This window comes from Solea solea, chromosome 11, assembly GCF_958295425.1.
Source record: "Solea solea chromosome 11, fSolSol10.1, whole genome shotgun sequence".
Lineage (NCBI taxonomy): Eukaryota > Metazoa > Chordata > Actinopteri > Pleuronectiformes > Soleidae > Solea > Solea solea.
Genome location: NC_081144.1, coordinates 9193896 through 9206573, shown reverse-complemented (window position 1 = coordinate 9206573; position 12678 = coordinate 9193896). Strand labels below are relative to the sequence as shown.

Genomic DNA, 12678 nt, shown 5'->3' with positions numbered 1-12678 from the left:
TAGAAAATAATCTACAGATTGATCAATTATGAAAATACGGCCATCATTTTCTTTAAAAATCAAAAAATATGTTGCTCGTTCATCTCCTTCCCCTCTGTGCCAATGGTGGCAACTGTTCAGGACGATCATTTACGAGCAGTTAACTACTAATGGTCCCATGTGTAAGAATTAGTGACATTTAATGGCAAGACTGCAGATTGTAACAAACAAAGGACTATTCGCTCCGTCTTTTCCAAGGACGTCATGGAAGTACATCAGCCTTTACACACAAGAAGCACATTCTTCATTTACATAACAAGCTTCTGTGAAACACGCGTTCCGGCTGCTTTGTTCGTTCACACTGCTGTGGCAAAATGACAGCTCAAAATGGCGGCCGTTGTAAAGCAAGGCCTTTGCCTTAAGTACACTTAAAAGGCTTATTCTAAGACTATACAAATGAAACCATTTTTATTTTAAAGCAAATAAACACCTCTAAATACTTATAGTTTATTCCACTTGTGCCAATAAACCCTCATAAATGTTACACACCAGGCCTTTAATGGGTATTTGTTTGCACTAACAGAAGAGTCGGGAGATCACCGAAGTCGCTATAGATCATCTAAAGACGGTGAAATTATACATTCTTTATGTTAAAATTATACAACAGGCCTGTTGAGATATTTCTATTTGAATCAAAGCGGTGAAGAAAACAACACTGCCACTCCCCGCAGAAAAGATTTCTATCATACTATTCTCGCCTGTATCTGGAAATTAAGTTATATAGTTATACAGGCCTATATATATATATATTTATTCCCCTATCACACAATATAAAAATAAGCAAAAAAATGCTAAGTGGTACAACAGTCGCATTTGCTGTGTGTGAGCCTTTTGATTTCCCCAAACTAAGTCTCTTGATGGCTTCTCGGCAACATGAAACATGACACGTCATCCATTATTCTGTACATGTGCCTTGCTATCTCAGCCTGCTCCATATGGCCCCTGTTGTCTCCAGACACCCAAATCCCTTTCCTTAGGCCAGGGGCTGTTTTTGTGGGAACCATTACATTGCTCCTCTCCCTCAGAGGAATGGGGTGACGATGATGAGCAATCACAGCCACGGCAGAGTCTCTTTCTGCCTCAAATTCTGACAGGATATTCAACAATTGACCGTTTCCACTTTGTTGGCCATATTGCTAATTCATGCAAGGCTCCATTCTGGAGGCAACATTTGAAAATAGAAGGAGGGAGCACTTAAGAGGAAGGAGAAAATGTTAAGTTTGCTTCACAAGAAAGGAGAGCGGTAGGAGATTCGATATTCACATTGAAGGGATAGCAACTGATGCATAAAATGGCATATGTTTATTGGAATGTGTTCTAAAACGGTTCCTGTGTGAATCTTTACACACGTGCAAAACCTAATGTGATGAAATAAACCTGATAAGGAGCTTTGAAAACCTCAGGTGTTTTGTGCCTAAGCATTTTCACTCACACACACACAGGAAACTGAACATAGTTGGCAATTGTAATAGATTGTGATAAAGATCTAACCCCCCCAGAAAATAAAGGGATCACTAAACGAAGTATATTGTGATGAATCCGTATCGTAACTTTTAATGACATTATATACTGTACATCTAATTTAATCCATATATTTAATCTGAAATGATTTGAGGCCTGAAGGCCAAAGAAAGAGTGGAAGGCCCGCAGTGCTATTCATTCTGTAAAGACTAAAAGCAAAGTTGAAGGCAAACTTCTGGAAACAGATGCACACATACTCGCACACAATTTGATATTCAAAGTGTATCCTTGTCCATTAATGGGGCTTTTGACATGAAAACCCTTGGAGCCTTGTGGGCACAGGGATCCTTTGGACGCATGTCATAAGCTGTTGTCAACTTGCGTTCTCTGCCACGCATTTGCACTAAGTTTACCATAGTGTGTGTGGTGGTGGGGGGGGGGGGGGGGGGGGGGACATGAGGGTGATGCTAAGTGAAATGCTCATTTTGCGTTTGTGATTACCAAGGCCCATGGGCGATATGCACTAATGTGAGCTAATGCAATAGATTACACAGTGCTGGCCCAGGGGAGCAGACAGCAAACAGATGTGGTCTACTCAAAATGGGAGGAGGGAAGAAAGAAAGGAAGGAAGAAAGAAAGAGAAAATCAAACTTTAAAGCATCCAGTGTGCCGAAGATTGTCCACTGCAATTCATTTTTTTACAGAATGCGCAGCCATGATCGGCTGTGTCAGTCTTCTCCTTTTACAGGAACGGAGAAAGTCGACAACAATATCCTCGTGTCTGATGTCGACGCTGTAAAGTTACGCTTCTCTACAGGAAGTCTTTGTCTTTCCTTCTTTCTTTTTTGAAGTTCCACGTGCTTACTGAGAAACACTCAGGGAAAAATCTACGCCTGCATTAATCTGCTCGAAGCCTTTAATTACATACTGAGTGACGTAGTGAGCAAGGGTGTCTGGCTTTCACACCTGACAGACAACACCTGTGTGACATCACCAATCAAGGTGTGGTCACAGGTGCAGTTAGTAACAATAATGATAATGATAACAGATAATAACCTGTGCTGTTTTAATCTCTATTCCGTATCAAACACTACTTAGATATCAAGCTTTATAATTAGATGTTTCTAACGCGTCCACGCTGTGTAGTTTTATTCGGGCATAATACTACTGTAGGTCTGCAGCTCTGACTGAACACGCAGACCAGGATCCATCCAGGCTGCAATCTAAGACTTTGTAAATACTGCCATCTAGTGGTCAACCTCAGTCCCTGAGGGAGACAGTGCACACTGCCTGTTCATTCCTATGCTGTAATTTACAAGTGATTAAATCCATTGGCAAAGGGAGTAATTAAGACATTTCCTCATGCAAAGTTGTTTGTTTCATTTGTGTTGTCGTAGAAGTGTGTGGGTGTTTGGTGTTCGGCTGTGTGAAGATACTGGAAACGTTTAGCTCAGGAATTATCCAATCACTGTGGAGGCCTCACATTCCACTCATGATATACTGTAGCTGGAAAAAGAGGAGGAGACTGGGTATGTACCAAAAAACACTAGTGGGTTATTTTATCAAAAACCTATGCCTAGATTTAGGTTCACAGTATTTACTCTTGAACCTGTCATTGCAGAATGACCTCGAATAGAGATAAGGAACCAGGCTGGTATTGGTTTAAACCTTAAATATTCTAGTTTCCTTTGGGCACAGACATTTTTAGCAGAAGTAGAAATATAATTTCTAATTATATATACATTTTAGTCATTTGTTTCTTTTTAAACACTTTATGTGTTTAAGGGTAAATATGGTGTGACCCTGGGAAAAAGGGAAACTAAAGGGCATACTGTCGGGCCCACAGTATAGAGTCTCAAGATATATTAAGACTTAAAATTGCCGTTGACTTGAGTTCAGCAACAGATATATGTGACATAACGGTCAACTGTCTCACGTCGTGCACGTGTTAGAGCTTCACGCCAGCTCCATCGGTTTTCTGTGCAGTGTCTAGAGGACATTTAGTGCAGAAGCCAGTACTGACTTCATTTAAATGATAAGTGCAGGATTACTTGTTACAGTGTAATTTGTGAACTGTTGACGTAGTTGGCATTAAGCCTTTGAGTAAATAGTCCTGCAAGGAAAGGAATGTCGCTTTGTGAACCTCTGATGTTATTAAAACTCTTAGTTTATAGATAAAGGGTGCCATGGACCCTTTGACGTCCGTTAGAAGCTGTGTTAGGTATGTAAAAAGGTCTTTTGGCCGTTATGTTATTGTTATATCTCTAGATCGTCATTCACAACCTGGAACATCAAGGGAATTTGTCTGTGTTGTTGACCGAGAGAGGCTTGGCTATATGTGGATGGAAGTGTGACCTGGACGTACGGCAAGTGGAAATAAATGTGCAAACCCTTAACATGACTCTTCCTCGCCTTGGTGATCGAAGAATCGAAACAGTACCTACGAGTCAAGCCCATAGGAACCTGCCTACAGCTAACCACTTTGAGTGGCGTTGGAATTTAGTTCACTACATGTAGATTGTGGTTGACTGTGAAGTAACAAAAAAAAAAACAGAAAAACATGCACAGAGCTTCTCTCCTCACACTTTATTATTGAAATGTGTCATACAAATCTCAAACAATATTTTCATTTTTACATACAGTAAGTACACATGTAATGTGAATACCAAACAAAAAATAACTTAACCAAAGCCTTTCAAAGTGGCAAAAATACTACATTACACAACAGATAACAAAATAACCTGAGACTTTTTTTTGTTCACAGTGTACAACTGAGCCAGCATAACTGGTCGTTTTGATTTTTTGTTGTTTTTTTTTTCTCCAAACCACGCAGCCATACATTTAAAAAGGCCCCTTGATGATCATCCATACTGACCGCTGCCACTAAAAACAAAACTCCACTTTCAGGACTCTGCATAGTAAAAACAAGATCCTCAATAGCAATTTAATGGGCAATAGAAATCCATGGAATTCAGCCCTCTTTTACAGCTTGTACATTTGAGGCATCACTGAGACAGATGGAAGACATTTGCCATTTCAAGAAGGATAAACAATACGCATGAAATTTGGTCTGTGTTCATTCGTTGTGTTGACGCGACCTCAGCGGTAGTCGCTGTTGTGTTTTACATGGTCGACAGCTACGTGTCCATCTACTTGTGCTCGAAAAATGAACAGCAAACTAGCGCTTCAGCCGATTTGACAGTGGCAGCAGCTTAACAAGAATGACAACGTCTGGAGCACAACATGAGGTAGACCACTTCAGCAAACACAGAAGGACTTGTAACTATATGGCCTGTTCGTAAACCACTGGGTCAAAGCCGTCAAGTTATTCTACAGAAAATCCCCACCCTCCAGTGCTTTGGAAAAGCAAACAAAAAACAGCATAGTGCTTAATTACTGCTTGGTCATTGACATTCCGTGAACAGAGCAGCAATTCTTCACACAGGTCATTCTTCTTAGGTTTTTAGGTAATACAATTTATATGTACTGAAAGCTTACAGGTAAATTGTTGTCATCCCACATACAAATTGTACTGTTATGTCATAGACACTTACAGGCTTTAGTGTGGGTCAAAGTGGATTAAGCAATAGTTTCAAGTGGGAAAAAAAAAACTCACAGTGCACCCTGGTGGAGTAATATATTGGAAGAGAGACACTCTGCAATTTCCAATCAAGAAAGAAAAAAAATGTACACTGAAAGCTGAGCCCTGGAGCGTCTATGCAACATAAGTTTTATTCTATTGAAAACGTTTTAAATTAGGGGAGCATAGACACTTCCTGAGCCCAGACCACCTCTCCTCTCCAATCTGTACACTGAACAAAGTTCTCCAAAATAAGATAGCAGCACTTTGATCTAGAGAGAAGACAAAAAAATACTTTTCACATACGACTTTGAAACATTTATATCGAGTGCCAGGGTATAAAATATTCTGGACAGACACTGAACATCCAAAAAAAGGAAGTCCTTGTTTGCATTTGCAAAAATGTTCTTATTTTCTTTTTACCTGAATGGCACTTTAGGTACTTTTGTCAGTAGCCCCATAGCGTTGGTTAGGAAAGGGGCCTGGGGGGTCTCTTCTCTGCAGGTTGGGCAGAGTGGGTAAGTGTTGGTACAGCACAGTTCTGCCCCCTGAGGAAAAAAAAATCTGCAATGTTATCTCTCCAGACTGTAAAGACATGCAGATATACAGTGCCCTAGTTTTATTGACATAAAAAAATACTAGTGTGGTACAAAAGTGGTTGTAGACATTTTGACCCCACTGTATTTTACTGTAATGTAAAACATCTGAAGTAGCTCAACTATTACATACCTGCTCTTGGGTTGGACAGTGCTCCGTGACTGGGGTTCATGGGTGAACTGTGATAAAGCGATGCCAGGTCGTTGGGTGTGTAGGGGCAAAGCAGGTTCATCATGCTCCACTCGGTGTCTAAACCTCCTCCGATGGCTGTCGATGTGTTCTTCACTAACGTCTCGGGAAGTGTGGATGGGCCAGACTTCTGTGACGTGGTTTTCACACCTCTGCCAGAGATAATGAGTCTGCCGGATCCATCCCCTAAAGGTGCTCTAAATCCAGGCTTCTCACTGATGTCGGCCTCCCTGCCTGTGGGTACCGGGTATTTCGGTCTCTTGTTGGAGGGTTCACCAAAATCCATCTGGGGGAGGTTTGGGAATCGACTCGACAGGCACAGCCTGGCAGCATCCGAGTGCCAAATGACGCCGCTTCGTGCAGGGTAACTCCTCTCACCGATCCCCACTCTGTCTGGGAGGCCCGGTCTGTCGATTACGTACTTGTTACTGCCAGTGTTGGGTTTCCTCATGACGTCTGTGTACCTGGAGGAGTCCTGACTGGGGTGTGAATCAGTGTTCTGCCTATAACGCGGGGTCTCCTGGACAGCTTCATGCAGGGGTGCATGGAGAGGTGACTGTTTGAGACCAGCGGTAGGTTTAGTAGGCGTACTCTCTTGAGGCTTTGCAGGTTGAGGGGGTGGGGATTTGGTTCGACGAGGGTGGCGCCTGTCAATCACTGGAAGTGGGCCGACATCTTTGCCATTGAGCGCAGGGGGACATCCTGTATAACGCTTTTGTTTCAGACTCTTTTTCGCACCGTCTGATTTATCTTTATGAGACAGCTTTTTGTGCATTATCAAAACCTCTGGGTGCATTGTTTTATATGCACAAAACGAACAAGCAATTGGACTTAATGTGTTTCTGGGTTCCGCACTGGCAGGGATGGAGAGGGACACTTTTACGGACAAATTTAATGGGGCCTCAGAGATTTCCTCCTTTATATCTTCCCCTTCCATCTTCATGTTAACAGGCAGAGGGCATTTTATGTGCACATCATCAGTCGGTGAGTTAGCAGACTTGGCAACTAGTTTCTCCATCTCAGCATCACTTATCTGAAGGAGTGGTTTGCCAAGTTTGCTGCCTATACTCTCACATTTGTTCTCGGGTGTTCCATCGGTGCATGATTTGACAGCAGGAACCCAGAGTTTTGATCGATTTGGGGCAGGACTTTCATTGTCGTTTCCTTGTTTTCCGTCACTGGGAGAGGGCACTGAATGCATAGGTCTGCTTGGGATCTCCACAAAGGGTTTGTTCTTGTGGCGACGATCCAGGTGATATTTTAGTGAAGTCTTCTGAGCTGCAGCATAGTCGCAGTAAGCACACTTGTATGGTTTTTCACCTGAAACAGCGAAGAATAAGCACATTATAGTTAAAAAACAAATAAATAAATAAATAAAATGGGTTTATTTATTTACAATTCATAATTGCACTTTCAAACAAGCAAGGTCAAATTAGCATGGTCTGCTAAGTGTCGATTGTTCTACAAATCTAAGTTCTCATCCTTGTATTGGGATGTAAAGTTTAATATCGTTATGGTATCACATGTAATAATATTGTTTTACATTATTTTAAATCGTATTTTTAACTTATATCACAACAACTATGACAGAAAAATCACAATTCAATATCTTATCCAAATCATTTAGCCCAGATACAGTCAATAAGGTGTCATATTTATGCAAGAATGAAAAGAGTTGAATGTACCTGTGTGAGTCCTCAGATGAACTGTGAGATAATAGCTTGATCGGAATGATTTGCCACAGTAGCTGCACTGTTTTGATCTTACTTTGGATCGATCAAAACCGTCTTCCCCTTTGAAAACAGAGACAAACACAGTGTTAATAGTGACATAATAAAATGAGAAAAAGAAGATGTGTCATCATCTCTCATCAGCAGAGGGAGCACTTGGCACCATAGTGTTTTTGTATAAATCAATGCAGGTAAATTGTCTTTAAATCTACCTGAACCAAGGTTTTCTGTCAGGGCTGCATCCTCGAAGCCCTCCTCAGAGCCTTCCTCTCCATGCTCCAGTGGGCTAACTCTTGACAACTTCCCTTCAACAGAGGAAGTTGGACTTCCCTCACCAGCTCTCTCGCGCTTGTGCACCCTGGAGTGAAGAACTAGCTGGTGGTAAGTCCTGAAAGTCCTTTGACATTCCTGACAAGTGGTTGGCCTTTCTTTGTCCTTATCTTTTTGCATGAGAGACCTGCGCTGTGGCTGTGGGTTTTCTACTGCAGTGTGCTGCTGGGAGCGCAGCTCTTTCCCAAGGACCTCCTTTACAGGCTTGTCTCCCCCTAGGCCATCAGACCAAATATTATTCAGCTCCTCCTTATCAGAGTTGCAGTCTTCATTGTCTGTGCTGGCTTCCTGGCCAATATCTTTAGTATTATTAGGACCAACTGCTACCTTGCCCTTTGTGGCAAGTTGCCAGGCCTGATAAGTGTTGAAGGGGTCCAACTGGGGAATCCATTTTGATGATCTCTCATGTTGCAATGTACTTCCTACAGAGCAAGGCTGAAGGTTTAGACAGCCAAGGAATGTTTCCTGGCTGGAAAAGGGTTCAGCAGTGGCCTCCATGTTCTCCTTGTCTTTTTCTTTTCCATGCTCCACTTCTCTATTATGTACTTTGCTGTGCTCAACCAAACTGTCATGATCTGGGAAGAAAAAGCCACAAACCATGCACATTTTGTAAACAGTGACTACAGACTCGGTAGCAGGCTCTTGAACAATGCCGTTGACTGTGGCCGGGGTTTCCAGGTCCTGCTGGGCCTTGCTCTTTGCCCCTGGTTTCACGTGCATCTTCATATGGTTCTTAAGGAACCATGGTTCCCTGAAACGGCGTCCACAGACATTACAACAGTAAGTAAAGTAGTCTTTGTGCTTCCTCATATGAGCCTCCAGCTCACTGGCGTCTTGCGATATCTGGCCACAGACAATGCAGCTGTGAACCTCCTCTTTTTCATTCGAGAGGCTGTTTGCCTTAGGTCGGGGTCTCTCTCCTGGGATCCTGAATTCTGCCTCCACTCGAAGCACAGTGGGTTCATAGAAAGTGGTCGGGTGCTGTGTTAATACGTGGGGTCCTAGCTCATCCTGATGACTAAAGGTCTGATCACAGAACATGCAAGAAAGTGGCGAGTTTCCTCCAGATTGCAACAGAGCCTTTTCTGAGTTAGTGGTGTGTGGAGTCATGCTCGAGCCAGGCCCAGGGATGCTTGCACTGTTACTAATCAGAATGTCTTGGGCAAGTCCATCTGGGCTCTCCACAAACGGCAGCAAAGAGTGAGTCGGCATTGTTCTCTCAAGGTGGAGCAACAATGGCAGCATACACTGTTCAGACTATTGGGAATCTGGAAGAAAAATGAGAAAAGTGCCTTTAGTCTTTGCTCAAATGGAATCAGGTACTTACTACCTGAATTATAGTAAAATCTGTTTAAAATATGCCACAGAAAGAATTGCCTTCCCTCATACTGAAACAGGAAATGTATCTTTTTAGCAATCAACTACACAGACAAGTCATTTCCTCTATGTGCAGGCCACTGATAATGTGTAACATATACAGGAATCAACAATCACACAACCTTGGTGTGGGATTAAAATCAATTTATATGGTCATAATACCATTCTTGTACACCTATTTTGTTGGATTAAAAGGGTGATAGTTATTACTGAATAGAATTTGGCAGCAAAACAAGAATGAAATTCAATGAAGTAGGCAACAGTTGCAAAAAAAAAGACCATCTTATTCTTGTTTAGCACCTTTCTGATTCCAGATAATGAAAAGTGAACTTTGGACTTCAGGTCGGATGCCATTTAATAGCATTAAACAGCTTGAGGGACCTTTAAATTGTAAAATGTTTAAGATGCCATTACATGGCACAAACATCAGCTGCTGCCTGGCTGCGTGCATTTTATCTGGTGTGCGTCAGGTGTACAATGATTTTCTGTTGTCATGCTGTGATCAATCAGTGTGTCGTTGAAATGATCAAGTGGACAAGGAAACGGGAAATGAAAGTCCAAAAGAAGTTTTTCATGACAGTAATGACATTACAGGGGAATATACATTCACCCGAACCGCGATTGCTGAGAACTAACAGGCCACAACAATGCCCTAACTCTGCAATAACTACACAAATATGGCATATAAAAGAAAGTCAAAGACACAATATTAATTTGAGTGGCTCGGGACTGGAGCAACTGGACCAGCAGGTTTCTAGACTCATGGAAAAAGTGCCAACAAGAATTGGAACAACAGAGAATAAAAGTTTGCAGAAGTCCCTTACAGCCCATTTAACGGATTAACTTGTTATTATTTACATTATTGACATAGAGTCAACCACAGTGGGCATAACATATGGACAGTGTATCTGATCAGGTGGAAATCCCAACTGTGACTTCCTAGTTATTGTAGTTGGTCTTAAAACAGAAACAGATGACCTCACCATTATGTTTATCGTTTGTTGTGTTGTTTACAGTAACCTACTTATGTGTATAATTCTTATAGACACAACAATGTGGTCCTTTCCCCCCCCCCCCCTCCATTGAAGCCCACCCCTCTCACTCACACACACATGCAAACATACGGCATATGCTTTGTGTGAGGCAGCGTTAACCAACGTTAGCCACCTTGTTATTCAACCATGCAAGTGTGTGTTAACATTTTACAACATTTAACTCTTAACAAGTGAGCGGCTATTACATTTCTATGTGCGCATAATTAGCAGAGGTCGGGGCGGGTGGGGGTGGGGGAGGGTTTTGATCAAGGTGTGTATTTTCAGAGCGAATAATGCTGATCAATATCACTTAACACCAATAATGGCTGGGATCCTGTAGCTAGCACTCGACACGTTCCCCCCTCCATAAACGTTATTTTCGTGACAACACATTGTTGCACATCAGCGTTTAACCGCAACTCTATATACGTGTGTGAGTATATATGTATGTACACCTATAGTTTATTTGAGTGCTCGACCATTTGTTTGACGCCACTTTTAAGGATCAAAGTGGCCACACAGAAGTTTGAATACGCTCACTTTCAATGAACTCCGCTGGATTCGCTTCCTAACGACTCTTAACGTAAGCAACAAATACAACACTTAGTACGAGACAAACGACCGCCGCAGACTCTGCTGTTGTTCTCGACTTCGAGCAAAAGTGTAGAAACTCACCAAACAATACCTACCAAGTGTGAATTTCCGGATAAATAATGATAGTGATATTAGGACCGACTGTGGCTTTGAGCAGCTTGTGTGAGCTGCTGCCTCCTCATGTCTTTTAAAGGCGTTGTTGTTGTTGCTGCTGCTGTAGCTGCTGCCGCTGTAGCTGCTGGTGAACAGCTCTCACCTATTCAATTGTTTGAACGCGAATCATATTTGTTCGACTTTTGGCGAGTCCTCACTGTGCAGCTGTTGAATCCCGGCGCGCGCTCCCTCCCTCTATCAATCTATCGAAGGGGAAGATGGAGCGCGTGCACGCCAGCCCCCAAACCCACACGGCGGTCACGTGGTCGCGAGCAACAGAAAGAGGAAAAAAAAAATGCTGTAGTGTTTCCCAAACTTTTTCATCAGGATTTTTTTTGTGTGTGCGAACTTAAACGTCATTTCACGCTATTGTTTTAAACAAGTGTGTTTGATAAATGGTAAATGTGTTAGCCTACGACTCAATAAATAAATAAATACAAATAATTAACTAGAATGCCCACATGACCTACGTGAATGGCTGTGCACGTAACGCTGACTTTAAAACACCACTTTAAATGCCTGCTGTGTTTATGTGGCTGCGTTAAAATGTCCTTTAAAAAAAGTGTCATTTATCATTTTAAACCAGCCACGTTATTCCTCCATGTATCTATAGTCGTGTGTCATGATTTTGTTTTTCTTTCCACGTCTACGTCACTGACCTTGGGCGAGTGTGTGTTGATAATGCCTCTGACGCTTCCTTAATGTAAGTAAACTCTCTTTCTCTTACACACACACACACACAGTGATTGTACAGTGGTGTTCAGAGCCTCAGGCAACACAACACACGCCGTTTGGTGTATAACAATAATAACTATTATAATAATAATAATAATGTTTCACCTAGCGTACCTAAAACTGTGACCACCTTTTTTTCTGTTTCTTCTTCTTCTTCTTCTTCTCCTCCGTCTTCTTCTTCCACGCTCTCACGTCATGCATCAGCTACCATGTGGAGATGGGGGAGGGGTGATGCCTCAAACTTTTCACAGATACATGAGGGTTTTTTTGGTTGTTGGTTTTTTTTTTGTTGCAGAAGCTGTGTTTGGTTGAGTCATAAGACATTTCAGGTTATTCCAATTTCCTTTGAACCCTGCTATGAAATGCCCAGTTAGAGCATGTACTTTAAAAAAAACAACACTTTACAGACATTAACTCACATGCCTGTCACATTTAAACTTTCTCTTCACTGACACATTCATGCATATGGTGTTTAAAGTTGTGTGAAATCTGCTATTAAAGAGGAAGTTTACATGCTAATACAACAATAACAAATGCAGAGAGGGGGTTTAGTAAGAAAAATAATAAATACATCTCCCTGTGAGATAGAGACCATCACCTACAGTAGCACCTTCTGGCTAATGTGTAGTTAAACAGCAGCAGCAGCCCCTCCTCCACTCTGTAACCCCTCCAACATCAGGCAGTGACGGCAGCTTAAAGCCACACATTACACAATCAATGAAGATATTCAGTAGACTGCAGTGCATGCTGACACACACACACATAACCTCCCTCTGAATGGCAGCAAAAGAAGAAAAACTTTATCAGTAACCACTCCCAGCCTAAGGAACAGTGAACAAAGCCTGGAAGACTTCATTTG

General features: G+C 42.0%; 1 protein-coding gene across 4 annotated transcripts; it reads right to left on the bottom strand.

Annotated features, from left to right (window-relative positions):
- Positions 1-4067: 4067 nt before the first annotated feature.
- On the bottom strand, positions 4068-12009 carry znf217 (zinc finger protein 217). 4 transcript variants are annotated; one of them, XM_058644221.1, is made up of 6 exons: positions 11027-11296; positions 7809-9194; positions 7552-7659; positions 5810-7186; positions 5504-5628; positions 4068-5352 (listed from the first exon to the last, which is right to left on the bottom strand). In XM_058644221.1, the coding sequence occupies exons 2-5, from the start codon at positions 9169-9171 to the stop codon at positions 5516-5518; spliced, it is 2961 nt and encodes a 986-aa protein (XP_058500204.1). In that variant the 5' UTR covers positions 9172-9194; positions 11027-11296; the 3' UTR covers positions 4068-5352; positions 5504-5515. The 4 variants fall into 4 exon arrangements, with proteins under 4 accessions (XP_058500204.1, XP_058500203.1, XP_058500202.1 ...); XM_058644220.1 differs by lacking the exon at positions 11027-11296 and adding an exon at positions 11934-12009 and having other exon boundaries at positions 4068-5628; XM_058644219.1 differs by having other exon boundaries at positions 4068-5628; positions 11013-11296.
- Between the last annotated feature and the right edge of the window lie 669 nt (positions 12010-12678).